This window comes from Fundulus heteroclitus, chromosome 5, assembly GCF_011125445.2.
Source record: "Fundulus heteroclitus isolate FHET01 chromosome 5, MU-UCD_Fhet_4.1, whole genome shotgun sequence".
Taxonomy (NCBI): domain Eukaryota; kingdom Metazoa; phylum Chordata; class Actinopteri; order Cyprinodontiformes; family Fundulidae; genus Fundulus; species Fundulus heteroclitus.
This window is the reverse complement of record NC_046365.1, coordinates 16,579,352-16,598,304: the sequence shown is the minus strand read 5'-3', so window position 1 is coordinate 16,598,304 and position 18,953 is coordinate 16,579,352. Positions and strand designations below refer to the sequence as shown.

The window sequence follows — 18,953 nt, the reverse complement described above, 5'->3', positions numbered from 1 at the left end:
CGTCCAATCAGCGTTGGCTTTGAGGCGGGTTGAGGTGTGACGCAACGGGAAGCGCGTCAGTTCAGTCTAAACAACATGGCGGCTTCAGCCGATGAAACTAGCGTTAGCGTGGCTATCGAGCAAGTTTTATCGGACTTACAGAGTATTTCTTTGCTGAGCTAACGAGCCTTTACCTGCAGCAGCAAGAGTAGCTTGGCTTGTGGTTGTGTTTTCGTCGTCGCTCGTAACAGAGCGACGACGAATCTGATTGGTTCATTTGGCCCGTCTATCACCAACATAGGCCAATCAGCTAACCAGTATTTTCGCCCCTTCCCAAAATTACTTCAACGGAAGGTTTCCAGATGGATATGCGGAGCAAATCTATCTGGCGGAGTCAGGTAAGTTGCGGACACCTGGGGCACATAAAGAAAATGAAAAAAAAAAAATGATTTAGACATCAATCCATTTCTTTAGTTTCATAAAAAAAAAAATCTATCAACATCTGTTGGTCCTATCGGCATCGGATAATAACCCCCACGGTAAAAACTACAACCATTAATGGCGTCAAAATGTGGGGAAAAAGATACATCAAAAATGTGTTGCTATTCATAGTATTTTTTTTTTAAGAGCATTATTGCGTTTAGAGAAGTCACGTGGTGGAGCTTCAGAATGAAGGGGACAACGCGTGAAAAATGATCCGCAACTGGTTATAAGTTATAATAACATCCCATCGAATAACCATACATAACAACATTTTTCTGTTTGTTTAAACGTGAGGAGAAAAAAAAAAAAAACAACACTTCCGGCTTCACCGGAGAAGGAAGCAGAGAGGAGTGAGACCTCTTGCAACGCTTGCGCAATCTTCGAGGCCAGAGTTAGCAGCTGTCAGAGGACGGGGCTGAGCGTCACGAAGAGCGCAGATAAGAGCAGGCTTTGTGGAAGCAAAGGACGGCGTGAAAAATGCAGCACAGGAGCGACTCCCGACACCGACACTCGTCCAGGCTCCAGACACCAAACTGTTAGCCGGCTCCCGGCTCTCTGGCTGCCGCTTTTGTTTTGCTCTCCTCTAATCTGCCGGAGGATCTGCTGGTTCTGCGCAGCGCCGCTTGTCCATCCGACGCAAACAAGTCCAGACATGAGCGCCGTGAACCTGATTTTCTGGGACCAGCTGCAGGCGGGCAGCTCCGACGTGGACTGGTGTGAGGGGAATTACCTCATCTACCCCGGCATCGCTGAGTTCTACAACACGGTCGGTGCTGCGAAGTCGCTGCGTGATGCGCTTTTGTTGACAGTCGCCGCGTTCCCGTTTTTGCTCCGTAGTGGCTGCTGCGTTCTAGCAGTTACCAGTGACTTCTCATGAGTTACAGAGACTTTACACACAAAAAAAGTCCACCTGCTTTAAATGTCATCCTCTCCACCTCAGCCGCTCTGCTGGACCCCAGCGATCAACATGTTGTTTTGATGATGCCGTTTTCCTCAGAGCTTCATTTTTTTCCCCTTTCTCTTTGTTGTTGTCGTTTCAGATCAGCAACGTCTTGTTCTTTGTTTTGCCCCCCATACTGATGTGCCTGTTCCGGGAATATGCCCAGCACTTCAACAGTGGGATCTACCTCATCTGGATCCTGCTGGTGGTGGTCGGTATGTTGTATCATGACCTCGTTTTACGCCACGGCGAGGACGCGCAGGCAGCACAGATGAGCCGAGTTTCAAAAAGGAAACAGACATTTGGTGTTTGTTTATAGTTGCAAACAAACACAGCGAAGCAGAAAATAGCAACTTCGTCTCTTCTCACGCACACGTAGTTAACTTTATCCATAGCCGGGGTGCAGCAAAGACTCTATGGGGGTTTGCTACCATCCCTGCTTAATCTGCCTCAGCGTCCTCTGTGTGTTGATGTAATCCCAGACTGGCTGGATAAAAGCTGAGATCAGAACCCATATTAAACTGAGGTGTGTGTGTGTGTGTGTGGGGGGGGGGATTATATCCACCATCTGCTCCACCTAACACTAAATATCAATTTGAATATGCAGGGGAGCCCTAATGATGTTGTCATTGAGCCACAACTGCACCCACTCTGCTGGTGTGTGTGTGTGTGTTTTAGATTATCTCTGCGTTCAATCTAAAAATTCAAGTTGCTCAATAAATCGAATTGCAGTGTCCATGCGCGCTAAACTGCGATTTTTATATGCCCGCTTGGATGGTATGTCCCCCGCAAATTCTGCATGCTAACAATACGTTTCTAAAGAAATAAGAAAAAGTCCTCCAACGACTGGTTGGGAAGGTGGTGATGAAAGAAAAATGAGCAAAGAGCCAGGAAAATGATTGCTGATAGCGCCGTCGCACTATTCATCGATCACATCGCAATGACACGGTTTCCTGATATCGTGCGGCCCTTCTCAAAACGGTTCCTGGAAGCAGTCTTTGTCCTAATTGTAAAAGCAGACAAAAAGGTACAAAAAAACAGCTCAACCGGCTTCTCAGCGCATGCTTCGGTTAGCAGCTGCAGGGCCTGTAGGTCTGAACTTCAAAAGGTGAAAGGTTTCGAAACCAAAGTCGTGGCCTAAGAAAAGTAGTAATGATCGATATGATAATGATATTCTGAGGTCTTTATTGAGAAGAAAAAAACTTTTCTATAACGTTCACTTCTTTTTATTTTTAAATGCATCTATCACTACTGACAGTCGGAGCCTCACATACATATCGATAAACACACAGCACTACAGCAGTTATGTGAAATTGTCTTGTTAAATATTGCATTAATTGTTTTCCATCATCCTTTGAAACTTACTTTGCACAAAATTACTAAAATTTTTGCCAGTCTGCTGTCTATAAAGTAACACAAGAATAGCAAAACACAACTCGCTGATTAGTCAGGCTATGTGCTCAGATCAGAGCCTGCAGTCAGCTGTTTAACAGACAACTGCAGTTTAATGCAGGTCTAAGGTGGCACTCTTTTAGTCGCCACAGCAGGACTGTTGGTATTTTCCGCAACCGGTGGTACCCCCCCCCCCCCCACCATCTGAACTTGTCCAAGTTTTAATGGAGGAAGAAAGTGTAAAAGTTTTCTTTCACCCAAGTGGGTGGCAGTCTGCAGCAACAGGTGGGGGATGGGCCACGCTGCATTGCCGTGCTACTTCTGGGTTAAAGCGGGGCCACTTTGGTGCGTTTACCTGCCGTCTTATTAAAAAGAATTTAAACCAAAGGAGCGGTACAATGGGAAGTTGCTGCGGCTTGGTAAATAACTCTTTAACACTTGGCTAAACTCTTCTTTTCCATTTGGCTGTGAAGCAGATTGTGCACAAATTCCCCCTAGAAATGCAGTCTCTAAAACACTTCAAATCAAATCAAGTGGCTCTGATAACCAGCAGAAGAGGAGGGTTGGAAATGTAAAAGTTTACCAGCTGGATAAAAAAAAAAGATGCGATCGCCAGTAGTCGTCGTAAAACGGGAAAGGATGTAAAGAGTCATTGTTCTGAACCGGTTTAAAGGTGATGGATTAGAACCTTAGTCTTGAGCAGATATTGTCAGAATGCAGGGATTTCGGCTGTCCTGACTTGGTGACCCACCGAGCTTGTAGACTGCAGCTGATTGTGACCCAGCAGCGAGTGGTGCTGCTGTATGGAAATGCAGGCAGAGCGCGTCGTTCCCTCAGCGCTGTTTGAAAACAAACAGGTTGCACAGTCAGCAAAGATAAGCCAACACCACCCCCCCCCCACCCCCCCCACCCGTCACCTCCTGAGAGGTGACCTCAGCCTGTGGACGGGATGAGGAAAACAATCTTGAGTGACTATTTAATCAGGTCATTTAATTGCATCTAAAGTGAAACAACAGCACAATCAAGTTTCCTTTTGTCTTCATCGGTGTCTGTAGGTGATGTAATCTCAGACCTGGGCAGAAAGGACAGTATATTTATCTTTTTTTTGTGATTAAAAAATTTTGTTTTTCTTTCTTTTTTACAATTTAGTCCTCTATACATTTCAAAAATGAATATTGAAGTTGTCGCCTTCGTCACTGATTTCATAAATGATCAGAATGTGTGCACGGGTATCTCCTCCTCCTCCTCTTCCTAATGTTCTAGTTTTGTCCAGTCAGCAACTCAAAGGGACAGAAAAGGCGATTTATTGTCGAGAACCACTCAGTCAGGCCTGTCCTGTCCGACGACAGCATGGGCCTTTGGATAAAAAGTCTTTCAAACACGCCGCCGTCTCCTGCAACGTCTGTTATGACGGCAGATTACTCAGATCACAAGGTCTGTTGGACAGTGATAACAAATAAGGGCAGGACGGTCAAACGGAGCCATCCTGCCCGTGTCTTTCGCATCAACAGTAACTCTTCATGCCGTTGTAGAGTTATCAGCTCAAAGAGCGCGTTTGGAGGAATGTCATGTTGGAACGAGTATCCTTAAGTAGAACTGGGAAGGACCTGTATTGCCAGCAATATTAGAAAAATAAATAACCTTAATGTTTTGCTTACATTGGCAATACCAGCAGGGATTAACCCACGTTATTCTCTTCCTCGTGGTTTTCCTCCACTGCCGTTTTCCCACCAGGTTTTGTGAGATGAAGCATTTCATTGATGGAAATCTATCCCAGGCCAGTAGGCTAGTTGAATTTGGTTGGATTTTTATACTAACCTTAATAACAGCAATCATTTATCAATATTTTCAGTTCTAAAGCTAGACTAAAGCAAATATATAGCCGCTCAGTTCAGTAGGAGTTATCAGGCTCTTATCGGACCTTTTTTGCTGCTCTACACAATGCGGTTACCTGACTCCGCCAGATAGATTTGCTCCGCATATCCATCTGGAAACCTTCCGTTGAAGTAATTTTGGGAAGGGGCGAAAATACTGGTTAGCTGATTGGCCTATGTTGGTGATAGACGGGCCAAATAAACCAATCAGATTCGTCGTCGCTCGTAACAGAGCGACGATGAAAACACAACCACAAGCCAAGCTACTCTTGCTGCTGCAGGTAAAGGCTCGTTAGCTCAGCAAAGAAATACTCTGTAATTCTGATAAAACTTGCTCGATAGCCACGCTAATGGGCTGAAGCCGCCATGTTCTTTAGACTGAACTGTCGCGCTTCTCGTTGCATCACTCCTCAACCCGCCTCAAAGCCAACGCTGATTGGACGTTCGTTTGGTGAACGGCTCCAAATTTTCTTTAACGGAGAGTAGCCAGACTGATCTGCGAGTGAAACCTTGAAAGCTCGCGAGATCAGGATGGTCTCACGAGGCTAACAATGCGGTGCTGGCTGGTTAATTTGTCAGCCTATTTAACCGGGCAGCCCCCCCCCTGCGGTTGGCAGCTTAACAGACCTGCTTCTGTGTCATTTTAAAACAGCGTTACTCTAATAACGGATGTGTGAGCTCCTATTTGCCCAACCAGAAATGTATTAAGAAATATATAAATAGGTTTTTCTAAGCAAAAAAAAAGATTTAAGGCTCCTTCTTTCAGCCGGCTGACTGGCCGTGAGCAGCAACAGGTGGGGAAGGGGCAGCGCTGCGTTACTGCAGTCTCTCTGGACGTTTCTCTGTCATCACATTACAAGGGCTTTAGAGTATTTTGTTTGTTAATGTCTTCATAAACCTTTAGAATGACGCAGGGAGACACAATAGCCCCTGATTAATGCTCATAAAGTCCAAAGAAAAACAAGAAAATGATCTTCGGTTGGCATCCACAGCTCAGCTTGTGACGTAAAATTGAATGAAGGGTAAAATGTCAGATAATGGCGACTCTCAGTTTTGGACTGTAACCATAAGAATGGCCTAATTGTTTTGACGACTCGGCGGATAAGTCAACACGGCTTGATTTAAAATCTTTCAACTGGTGCTGGTCTCGTCACGCCTTCACAGTTTCATGACCTGGCAGTTTTGTTCGCTTCGTACCCGTCTCATGCTGTCCAAGCGGTCCCACCAGCTGTTCAGCTCTAGAGACAGCAGACGCGTCCTTCGGTTAGTGTCCTACGCACTTATAGCCCCCCATTAACCTCCACTTGACTTCCTTCCTCACAGGCATCGGCTCGGCGTATTTTCACGCCACGCTCAGCTTCCTCGGCCAGATGCTGGATGAGCTGGCCATCCTGTGGGTGCTCATGTGCGCCATCGCCATGTGGTTTCCCAAGAGACACATGCCCAAGATGTTCAGGAGAAACCGGTACGTCGATCCGCCCGAATGAAACCCGTGGGAATTCAATGTGAACGATCACAACGTAAAGAAAATTTTTGTTTTTTTAATGTCGTGTCGTGTATAACTGGAGTTTACTATGGGTCACTTCCTCGTCTCATGGTGCATTTACTGCCATGGCTTTTTGTATCTAAATATAGGCACTGTCTAGGATAGCTGACACTTATAAAAGCAGCGTCACATGTCTTCTCCTTTTGTCACGGAGACTTTGTGGCTGGTTCATGTAAACGCACGGAGAGAACTGGGTGTGAGCAGTTAAAAATGTCGGTGTCGGATAAACCGGACCCCCTCCAGTTTCCAAGTTGTTGTAACTGAGTGTCAAAAGGACCAATGTGGGTTTTTTTTTTTGCTGCAGCGTGGGATCTTTAATACAAGGAAGGACGTTTTAACACTGGTTTACAAATTGCCTATTGATTCTGTCATTGCTTTCAACATTTTATCACCACGACACACAAAACCAAATGGTCCCGGTTCACAAAACCAGGCCACCAAACTGATCGGTTCTCCTGAAAACTCCCCTTCGGATACGCACCTTTGCCCTGTGATCAGGAAGGCCACCTCATTCATTAGTAGCTGAGCCAAGTGCATGGGAATTATTTGAATGTGTTTTTTTTTTTTTATATTATTATTCCTCAAGCAAAGGGGAGAGAAAAATAACAGGAAGTAGTTAAAATCCAGTGGAAAGAAAATGTTTCATAACTGAATCACAAACCGGAACTACAGCAAAAGGTGTTATGTGAACAAAACAAGGGTTAATAACCTTGATTTGCTTAATAAAAGCTACGTTATCTTATTTGACCAGGACCGAAACACAGCGGTGCGTTATCAGCACTTTAAATACAACTGAATAAAGAGTGTGTCAGCTTGCCTTCCAGAGACCGCCTCATATTTTTATTGCTTTCTTTTTTTTTCTGTTGTTTCTGTGCATAGTTTAAGGTTCAAAGTGGTCATCGGCATCCTGTCTGGGATCACCACCGGGCTGGCCTTCGTTAAACCCGTGGTCAACTCGCTGTCCCTCATGACGCTGGGCATCCCCTGCACAGTGCTGCTCATCGCCGAGCTTAAAAGGTGAGCGCAGATCATCAGATCCCAGCACACGTCACACTTGCTCACAAAAGGAAAACGCAAGCCTCCTGCGCTGCACGAGTCAATAAGAAACAATGGCAAATCTGTGTGAGCAAGAAATTCACAAAACATCTTAAAGAAAAACACAAAGCTTTGTTTGTGTGATTTCTCTCTCTGACTCGTTTCCAACCTTAACCTGTTTTTTTTTTTTTTGTTTTTTTTTGTGATTCTGTCCCTTTCATTGTTTCTCTGCTGCTGTGAGTCATGGCCATGGCTGTGCGTGTGTAGGAATTATTCATCCAAATACAAGCTGCAAAACATTTTTTGAGCTGTTCCTGTTATTCTGACATTTTATGGCTAAAGTGTTTTTAGCTGAGGGACCTTTTTTTTTCTGCCCCCAGTCGTTCACTGTTTTGGTATGGCTACCAGAATTAAATCAGCATTGCGTAATGGTTAATAGCTGTGATGGTGCATTTCTCAAAACAGTTTTTTTTTTTTTTTTTTTACATTCAGCCAAATCCGGCTTGAACATGATAGGCGGTCTTTTTTTGTCCTCCATTTTGTACTTTGCAACTTTTCATATGTAACTTTTTTTGGAGTATGAACAGAAATGATTCTTGCACATGAAACGTTTGTATTTCAGATAGTATTTAAATTTGACCAAAAGGCCACTTTAACTGGAAGTAATATTTAATGTGTTTTAGTGGCTCGGCCAGTCCTGATTTGAGTCTGGTGGAAGAGGGAACTAAAGATTAGGGTGATGGCAAAGAGGCCCTCACACTTCTAGGATGCAAACATGCAAAAAGCTGGCCAGCTGTTATAAGGTTTTAAATGCTGTAACACCACTAAGGATTGTTCAGTTAGTTATGGAGAGGGGTGTAGATAAAAGAATAAAAAATAATTATTACAAAATTGATCCTTCTTTTATATTGTTTTCATTGTTTTTGGAGAGACACCTGTCACCGATCCTATCAAAGATAAGCTTAAAAGAAAAAAAATTAAACCTAAATCTTCCAGGCGTATGAATAATCTTGGGCTTCACTGTATATAATCCCTGTGATGGGCTGGTGTACCTTCCACTGGAGATGGTCACATGAATGAATTAAGTATATAGTTAGCCTATCCAACCACCACCAGAATGATCTTCAGTATTTTCAATATAAAAACATTACATTTGATGCAGTGCACTTCATAAATCAACATTTTGCACTTTTGCGACTTTGGTCGTTTCAAATCATTTCAAGTTGCAGACGGCGCCGTCTGCCATGGGATGTCTGATACATCCCATACGTCAGGTTGTACCTGCCTTGAAAAGGTTTTATACCACTTTAATACTGAGGATTTTAGTATTATCTATAATCTGCTCATAGTCTATTGTAAGAAAACGTGATTGTGGGGATACAGTAAATGGTGTTTAGTTTTTTTAGGTTTAATCAGGGGTGACTTTCTGTCAGATTTTATTGGAGATGAGTGGTGGAAAACACGAACAGCAAAAAAAACACATACTTTCAGTTCAAATCTTGAGAAAGTATTTCACATTTACATATTAAAAGATTCTGGAGATTTGCGCTTTTTTTTTCTTCTCATTGTTTATCACCCCAATTAGAAAAATCTACCTAGCTACATGAGCAGTAACGTAAAAGGAGAATGGGAGTACATTAGGATGAAATGGCAGTAAGTGCTTACTGAATGTTGAAAGAGGCACAACACCCTTTGGGTTTAGAGCCGTTTTATGCCTGAATGATTTATGGAGCCGAGTTCAGAGGGCTGAAACAAATACATTTCCCCTAAAAATAATCAAACGCTGAGCTGAAAAAGAGGAGTGTTGAAAGACCTTCAGAACCGCCGAAGAACCATTAATCAAGACGTCTGGCTCCGGCACAGTGCTTCATGTAACAATAACATGAAACCAGAACACCAGAACACCGGTATCAGTAGTATCAGTAATGGCTCTGCTGTCTTTAGCACATTAACATGCAATCTTCCGTTCTATTGGGATTTGAATAATACATTCCTTTAATGTGATTGAATCTCCCTGAAAGCACATTTCCAACCAGCTCCTTGTTTGTGAGCCTCTAATGGCGTTGCTGCCCACATGTTGTGCTTTTCTCCCTTGACCCTTACCGCCATCGCTCCTGAAACATTAGGTCACCTATTGTTTAACTCCTGGCTAGTTCTGGACATTGCTACAGCACCAGTCATCTGTTGTGAAGCTCCTTGTTGTCGTTTTGCGAGGCCAGACAGAGTTCCTGTAGCCATGACTGTGGACTTCTGTCCTCAGAGAGAACATACTGTTTTGTTGTTGACTTTTTGACAGTGTGACTCTTGCACCCCTCCCGCCCTGACGGAGTCCCAGCGGCATAAAAAGCTACGTGCTCTGTATCTGCACGGCCAATAAAAGGCTTACTTTAAGGGAAAGGGTAAAGCCAGAAGTTCTTGTCACTGTTTTGCTGTAAGATTTCGCTGTCACTTCCATCAAATACCAAAGGATTATCAAAAGCAAGGATATTAGTTCGTCTGTACCAGAATGTCACACCGAATCAAAGAAATAACTAGAATTAAAATACACAAAATTATAAATCTCACTTTAGTTTGCCTACATTTTTTCAGAAAGGAAAATACGCCATGATAAGAAGCAATTGGTTTGGTGGAGATGTAATCATGGTGGAGTCGTTGTGCACTGCAAAAACAGAGCTAAAAATAAGTAAACTTTTCTTGAAATGAGTGTATTTGTCCTTGATTTGAGCAGATAAATAAGATGATTTGCCAATAGAATAAGATTTTTCCACTTAAAATAGTAACAATTCATCTCCATCATCTTATTTCAAGTGCAGGATGTCTAATTATCTTATTTTAGGGGTAAAAGATACTCATTCCATTGGCAGATAATCTTATTTACTGGCTCAAATCAAGGATGAATATATTAACTTTAAGAACATTTTACTTGATTTTAGATCTGTCTTTGTAAAAGCCTTTTTTGGAGGCCATCCAGGATTCAATTTCCAACCTTGGGATCTTTGCAGCATACCACCCCCCCTCCCCACAGGCCCTCATTTCCTGTCTTATTACTGTGCAGGAAGGCCACTTGGAAACGGAGAAGATTTGTAACAACAAAGTAACTGTTGGTACAAATATTGGTGACCTCTCTGTCCTCCAACCCCCTTTTTGTCCATAGGACAGCGCTTAGTCTTCCAAGAGACAGATCTTTGACCACTCTTCTTTGGACAATCTTTCTCGTCTTAGTTGTCCCTAGGCCAGGGTCTTCCCATTTTCACTTCATTATCAGAACCGTTCATGGTTTACTTTCACTTAAAGGGGACATATCACGCTTTCAGTGCTTTGTTTCACATTTAAATAATTCAATTTTGAATCCAAAGTTCAATACGACTGAACATTTTCACTTCTCCTGCCATGATTTGCCATTGTTTCAGTTTTATTAATTGCACTCACTTGCGTTTTGTGTGGTTCCCTTTAATCTCAGTTCTATATAAGCTCTGGGGTTTTTGTTTCTGCCCTGTTGCGTCGTCTGTTTCCGTTACCATTCGTGTATCCGAGGTCGCTACATCCATCAACGCGCGCCTGACGATGTTCTGCTGCTGCTTCGGTCCTCGGCCAAGTCAAACCATGAATTATCCACTTGTAGCTTCGGCATCCGTCAGCGTGGACTACAACAGACTAAATTCAACTTTTCCGCACTCTTAGAGACTCGGAGTACACAGCAGAATGTATTTAAGGGCTAAAAAATGTGGATTTTTCATGATAGGTCTCCCTTAAAATCTACAGGAATTTTAAAGCATTTAAGAAGACATGCACTCTAACAAATTTCACAGCACTTTTAAAAGAAAAACAGGCTCATAGCATCACAGATCCTGTATCTTATACGTAACAGGCAGCATTGGGTGGTTCTCCACGTTTATCTTTTGTTTGTGGCTGGTGATTTTTTTTTTTTTTTTTACTCCCCTTACAATCCGTTGCACTCTGTGTGGTCACAAGATAAACGTAGTCCCTCATCCAGCTTTGAGGCTAGAAAGCTCACTTTTCTGCTGTGTCTTATTCCACAAGAAAAGAAAATCATGGATGAATGAAAGGTAAATGTAACAAAGATTACATTTATTTTAAAGCGTTATTATGTAGGTTAGGACATGGACACAAGTAGTCTACTTTATGTTTTTAATCGGTCTCTGGAGGTAACTCTGTGAGGAGTGTTTCAGCTCCGAACATTACCCAGGGTGACTGGTGTGAGGGGGGGATTAGCCCTGCAAACAGCTCGGCAATGTAAGTCATCATTTAGTGATTACCTCCTAGCCTTAGATTGGGAATTTGGATGGGAAAGCAATAAATACTTAACCGGACGAGCATTACTGGGATGTATCTCTTCTCATCTCTCTGTTTTCCATGTTAAATTTCTGTTTTATCTCCTGAATTCTGATGACTTTAAGTTACAAGGATGTTTCTGATGGTTCAAACCATCCATCCATCCATTGCCTATACCCGCTTATCCATGCAGGATCATTCATAGCGCATAACCTCACTGGGCCAACATCCCCTTGGAATATGCATAAAATAAGGCTTCTTCTTGAATTCTCCAGATACGGCTTCCCAAGCAGCGCTCCTCGCTTCTTATTTTCTGTCTTATCTTTGTTGTAATGTGAGAGGACAGCAGATATCCTGCTGCCTGCTCATATTTTTTTTTTTTTTTTTTTTTTGGCAGGAAGAGGCGTTAGCTGACTGTGGACAATCTGTACATTAAGTCACGGGGGCCAAGTGGTCTGCGCCCTGACGCACCGTCAAAATGTTCTCCCATGGGTATATAGACACAGTTGGTGTATATCTGAGCTGTGATGATGGTTTAATGGCTCTTTTCCTTTTTATTTTAGTAGTTCTTGTTGCCAATGAGAAATGGCGACACATTTCCTGTTTCCTAGAGACAATTGCATAACACAGAGACAGTTTACCAACCAAGCCGAGCAGCAGATTTGTTTCTCTTGATAGGAAATTCATTTTTTTTTTGTTTTTTTTGTTTTTTGCCGGGTTTTATTGTTTTTCGTATTGCATGTTTGCTGGAAATGTATAACGCTTGGGTTGGGGAGCTCTCCAGCTCATTCTATCTAGTGCAGGAGTCACCAACATGGTGCCCGCAGGCACCTGGTAGCCCCCAAGGACCATGAGTGGTGCCCTCAAGCCTGTTCAAAACATAGCAAAACCCTCAAGTGAGCTTCATTTAAAATATTTTATTCAGTTGCTCTTCTTTTTTTAATCAAACTTGTATTTACATAGATTTAAAAGCATAAAAACATGTTTATGTTGCATGAAGTTAAGGTGAGCTTTGACTCTTTAGTTCAAAAGTAAGTACAGGTAGCCCTTCGTCTGGCACAGCCCTATGAAGTAGCTCTCAGTTTTCGGGTCGGTGGCCCCTGATCTAGGGTGTTCCATAACGTTGCCAGCGGGTAAATGGCCTCTCAAGCAAATTCTGGGTCGTCGCTCCTTTAAAAGTAGGAGCCCAGGAGACATCCTGATCAGAAATCTGAACAGCGAAGGTCCATCCCAGATGATGGAGCTCTTCACCTATCACCCAGTCATCTCCTGGGCTGAGCCTGAACCCTTCCCCCCTCCCATTCAAAGGTAGCTCATTTTCCTTTCAGCTTGGATCCAGGATCTTATTCTTCAGGCAGGATTAATATCTGATGAGCATCGGCGAGGATGTGACTGCAGACGGACCGGTAAATGTAGACATTTGCTTTTTGGCTCCGCTCTTTCTGTTCCATATCAGACCAGAGGAGATCCTGTGCCGCCGTAAAGAGGCCCCAAGCAGTGCATCCATCTCCACCGCCATGTCACCATCACAGGAGAACGAGGCACCGAGTTACTTTGACTGCTCTACTTGAGATCAAGCAGCAACCTAGAGGGAGTAATTTACCATTTGCTGGCCGAGAACCATGGCTGCAGACTTAGAGGAGCATGTTCTCCCCCCTTGGACTCAGAACAAGTGCCACCTCGAGCCGAGAAAGGGAGAATGCTTTGGTTATAAAAGGAGCTGTTAACCCTTAGTCATCCCTGCAGCAACCTCCCCGGATGCCTCGGCCGACACGGACTTTAGCCTTCTCCAGAACACAAAACACTTGCGGTCCGCTCAGCCGGAAACCCCAGCCGTCCGCCCAGTTGTCTCCGTTTGCGCTGTCGGCGTCACTGTGAGCAAAGTCTAAAACTAAAACCACGTTTCATGTGAAACCCGATAGCGCTGCAGAGGGCCGCACCGCTCCTCCCGCCTTAAGACAGCGGCAGCAAAAAAAGGCACTAGTGAAACGGGGCGACTCCATCAGAAGCGACGGCGAAGCTCTGTCACAGTGCAGCTCTGTCCCAGTCGGGCCTCCATGTCCCCGCCTCACTGTTGCAAGGACAAGACTAAGAATAGCTTATCAGTGGCACCCTGGATTAGCACGTCTTTGTAGGTCAGAGGATGCGTTTATTTCTGTCGGAATTGCACAGAACCATCCCTCTCAACATGGTGCAACGACGAGGACTTTTAGGTCTCGGGTTTTATTGAAGAAAAAGGGGGAGAAAAAAAACCACGTTCTCATTAGACGGTGCAATTTGTCTTCACATCGAAGTCACAGTCATGGCAAAGTAGACACTCGGTGGGTTTAATGTATAAAAGATCAGGGGCGGCGTTTATAAGACATTGCGTAGAATCCGTACTAAAAGCGTACACGCGACATAAAATCTGATTTATAAAAGCATGCGCGCACACACCAGCACACAGTTCCCCTTTATAGATCACAGCTGCCATACTGCCTTCACCAACCCAGGACCAAACTATGGGAGACAGGGCCTCCCGGGTAGTCCCCCCCCCCCGGCTCTGGAGCCCACCCAGAGACCCTGAGAGCCCCACAAAGTGTGGAGGCCTTAAGATATTCTTGTTTAAAGAAGCCTTTTAGAAACTTTATTATGATTTTATTTGTGTTGTTTGGGTAATAGTGATTATAAAATGCTGTTTTTAATTTTTGTATTATCAGGGGGGTATTTATAGCCCTCTGCTCTGTAGCACTCTGAGATTTTTTTTTTAAATGTAAAGTGCATTATAAATAAAATTTATTATTATTATTATTATTATTATTATTATTATTATTATTATTATTATTATTATTATTATTATTATTATTAATATTATAATAATTATTATAGCTGTACCTGAACGTTTGCGTAGCTGATTCCGCCTCATGTTCTGTGGCACGCGTCACACTGGTGATCATCGTGGAGAGAAATGTGAGGGTAGAAAACCCTGATCAAATGTTGTGTGGAGTTGATTTAAGATTTAAAGTGATCTCATGGCCATTTCTTTTTTCTTTTTATTAGTTTCAATATGTCCTTATGTATCGATATGCGTCACCAGAGCCAGCATGACTAGCCAGCATGACTAGACCCCGCTCTGTTCTGTTGTGGGGAAGAAAGCGCTGAGCCAAAAAGGAAAGCTCCCGTCTTGTTACGTTACGGATGGATGAGGCCTGCTGTGGAGTCTAAGGCGTAGCTCTTTGTAATTTAGCAGGTCCTCTAAGCGTTACACAGTCTCACCTTAGGATGAAGTTGCTGGCGTGTTCATTGCTAGAAAGACAGACCGCTTCAGATAATCCTTTTCTTTGCAGAAGGAGAAACGTCAAATAGGTTTGAAATGGGCTGATTAGCCCCTGCAGAGCAGTTGCTTTGCTTCTGGTAGTCGTGGCTCCTGCTTTTTGTAAAGACGGTAACAGCCCGGTGTCTTTCATCAACAGGATCTGGATGCTGTCATTTTCCTAAAATCCCATGGAAGCATTGTTAGTTTTTCCCATCGCTGTACAACATCAGCAGCTGGTTAGAAAATGGCATGATGCTGAAAGGCAACGCAAAGAGTTTTCAGTTAAGACATTTATTGAAGACTGCTATTATTATCTTTAGCTGTCACTTTACACATTTCATATTAAATAATACTGCATGGTCTTCAGTGATGGTATCAATACATTGGTTGTTTGTACCTGTAATACTTTATTGGTTGGTTTTGCTGTTCCTTTTATATCTCTCCTTTCAGGTGTAGAAGCAGACTCATAGAATGTTATATTGCTCTTTCCCTTCTCTCTCCTCTTTCTTTCACCTTTTCTTCCTTTTGGCATTTTGTCTCATCTGTTTCTCTCCTTTTTTTTCCCTCTTCTACCTCCCTGTTTCTGTGTCCATACATGAAATAGTCCCAGCATAAACTGTAATAAAGCTTCTTGCATATATAAATCAAGCGGAGCGCTATGGCAAAAGACAATTCTTAATGGCACATTGCCAGAAAGGACACAAAAAAAAGAAAACTGCTTCAGCTCTCAGTCGGCTGCAAGTATAAGTAAAGAGGAATGACTTGATTTATTTATCCGTCTGTTTTCTGTACCTGTCTGTAGCGCAGGACGGATTGCATCAGAGTGTTTCACTATGCATCATGGCAGTATAGCTACACACGCCAAACATACCAGATACAGAAACATTGGGGTTTACATGGAAAGAATTGCATAATAGACGTCAAAACAAACACACAATATGCAGATTTGATAAACCTTTCATCTAATGTACGTCGAAAAAGGACAGCATGTAGAAAAAAAGGATTGTGTTCTTTTCAAATCAGTGATTTCTGAGCCATAGCGCGGCACAAACAAACGTTGTTGTGTTGGTGTCTGATGTGACGCACGCAGGCTTGACCTTCTATTCACTGGGAGCGTAACGTGAAGGGACGGCTCCTTTCTGTGGGAGCTCTCAGAGTTGCACGCGTTTCTCAGCCCGCTCTCCATTGCAGGTGTGAAAACCCCCGTGTGTTCAAGCTGGGGCTGATCTCCGGGATCTGGTGGGCGCTGGCTCTGCTCTGCTGGATCAGCGACAGGATATTCTGCGAAATGTGGTCATCGGTCAACTTCCCCTATCTACACTGTGCCTGGTAAGCTCAGAGCCAAGCTCGGCAGACTCGGGCTGTCGCATCTGTAAGAAAGTCACAGCTGGTAGAAATTATCAAGACAGAAGACTTAACGCTGCACATCGCCCTGGACGCACCGTCCCTGTGGTAAAACATGGCGGCGGCGGCGGCGGCGGCAGCATCATGCTGTGTGCACGGTTTTTGTTCTGCACGGACAAGCCGATCACAGTAGACGAGGAAGATGGAAGTAGCTAAAACAGGGAAAGAAAGAAAGTATGTCAGACTTTGTGAGGGCTCACCCTCCCAACTAGACACCAAGTCAGACCTACAACAGATTAGATCAAAGCATATTTATGTGTTAGAACGGCCTAGTCAAAGTCCAGACTCAAATTCAACTCAGAATCTTTGCCGATACTTGAAAATGTATATTTAAAAGATGCTCTTTGTCCACATTTTCAGTATCTTGACACGTTTCTCTTCAGAGCTCATACAGACATACCCCAGGCGACGTGTTGCACTGGATTTAATCTCTAATTTTTTTTTTATAAATAACTATTTACAGCCATATATAATTTTCCTTCCAGATCAGTCATGTACAATTTTGTGTTGGTCTACCACATAAAGTCCCAGTGAAATACATTGAGGTTGTAAGGTGAAAACTCTAAGAAAGTATAGAAGCCTTTTGGAGCCACTTTAAGGGTATCAGCTGTCAGGCAGTGGAGAAAAAGGCAAGGCAAATTTATTTATATAGCACAATTCAGTACAGGGACAATGCAAAGTGCTTTACATGATTAAAATATAGCAAATTAAAACAGAATAAAAGCAAGTAGGAATAAAATGTAGATAGAAATTAGAACAAAGAAGTGGTGATTCAGTTAACTAGAACAGTTGAAGGCAATCCTAAACAAATGTGTTTTTAATCTTGATTTAAAGGAACTCAGGCTTTCCGCACCTTTACAATATTCTGGAAGTTTGTTCCAGATAAGTGGAGCATAAGAACTAAATGCTGCAACCTAAATGCATCCTTCTATACATAACACGGGCGTACTGACGTTCCTCCTGCTCCCACAGGCACATCCTCATCTGCCTGGCCTCCTACTTGGGCTGCGTCTGCTTCGCCTACTTCCACGTGGCGACCGAGGCCCCGGAGCAAGGCCCCGTCATCATGTTCTGGCCCAACGAGAAGTGGGCCTTCATCGGCGTGCCGTACATTTCTTTACTCTGCGTCCACAAGAAGTCGGCCATCAAGGTGACTTAAGGCTTCCTTGGGGATTTCTCAGCGCTACTCCTTTGACACCAGCTGGACACGGCGGCCCGTCTGCGAGTCGTGTCCCCCCCACCTCCCCTCCCCCGTCGCGTCCTTTGTGATTTGACCGGAGGACGCACACGGCGCACATTTCAAAGAGTGAACCCTCTCCCGCTCCGGAGTCTCCTTTGAATCCCGAAAAGAGCGGGGATTTATGCAACTCTGATGTCCTTACTTTGTGAAATATGATGCAGGGTATCTCTTTAAATGACATATCAAAGCCAATCTAGACTTTACGGTGTTTCTGCACATCTGCTCAGGCTTTGCATGAGATATAATGCAACCTCCTCAGAGTGATAGTATTACAGTTAGGTCGGTATCTGTGACTTTCATACGTTTTCTAAATGTCGGGAAACCTCAGTATTAAGCATTGTGCTGCCTCGATGATTATTACTATAGCAACTCGTCGCTGCTAGGTTTAGTAACGGCGAAGCTCCGATTGAATTAAACGTAACTAAAATCAAGCCAATCACAGAAGACTGGATTTATAAGCTCGTTCCTACAAGAACATAATTCACACAAAGCCTTAGGCTCTTATTTAGCTCATGTGTTCCTTACTTCTCATTTTTTTTTATTATTATTTTTTACTAATTTTATTTACGTTTTTGCTCAACATCAATGCAATACTCAGTTATTTCCCAAAGAAAATAATTTATTTCCTGTATTGCTATAGGAGCTGGTACCTTTAATTGTGATGAACACTTTGAAAAGTGTCAAAAAAGAAAAACAGATTTGAGGTTTTTGTTTTGTTTTGTTTTTTTTGTCAGACATTAGCTAAAAGTTCACCAGGTTGCTTAATGTTTTTTTTTCTTAAAATGAGACCTTTCAGTCAAGACAAGGGAAATAGGAAATTATTGCAATTGTAGCCCCAATTGCAAAATGAATGAGCATTGTTTCACTAAGTTTCTTCTAAGTGTTTTGTGAAACAATCTAATGAAAATAAGTAAGTAGTCTGCTGAGAGGATATTAAACAGTTGGAAAGATGAACTTTTCTTTTTTTTTTTTTTTACCTCGTCCTAAAACCAAAACTAAAGTAGAAATAATCAGTAGAAATAGCCAGCATATAAAATGGAGGGATGTATTTTGGTTGTTTCTAAATGAAATGCTAACCCCAAAATAATGAGAATGGTTTAAGCTTTTACTTCTCTAATATTTGTTTGACATGTTGAAACGACGCCTCTAATGCAAAGACTTTAAGTGACTAAACATGCTAAACGAGCTGTGCAGTTATTAAAGGATGAATGAAGGGTGGTAATTTCACAAAAACAAAAGAGGCAATGTGTTTTGTGTTTTTCTTTTCAGAAAAAAAGATTTTTGTTGTTAAGCCAAATATATTTCAGTTTTGTTTTTTTTCTTTATTTTGTTTTTGCGAGGGAGGATAAATATCCCCCCGGAAAGAATGATTGTTTCCATTTTACAGTGATTCTGCCTTTTGTTCTTTGTAAATGTATATTTAAGAGAAACCTCTGGAAGGATTGACGACGTGAAGAGATGCCAGCAGTACC

At 42.8% G+C, this 18,953-nt stretch overlaps 1 protein-coding gene across 1 annotated transcript; it reads left to right on the top strand.

The window, feature by feature from the left end:
- Nucleotides 1-779: 779 nt before the first annotated feature.
- acer2 (alkaline ceramidase 2) lies at nucleotides 780-17,493 on the top strand. The gene is made up of 6 exons (XM_012849841.3): nucleotides 780-1,228; nucleotides 1,503-1,617; nucleotides 5,992-6,133; nucleotides 7,094-7,231; nucleotides 16,029-16,166; nucleotides 17,214-17,493. The coding sequence occupies exons 1-6, from the start codon at nucleotides 1,115-1,117 to the stop codon at nucleotides 17,398-17,400; spliced, it is 834 nt and encodes a 277-aa protein (XP_012705295.1). The 5' UTR covers nucleotides 780-1,114; the 3' UTR covers nucleotides 17,401-17,493.
- The last annotated feature ends 1,460 nt before the right edge of the window (nucleotides 17,494-18,953 follow it).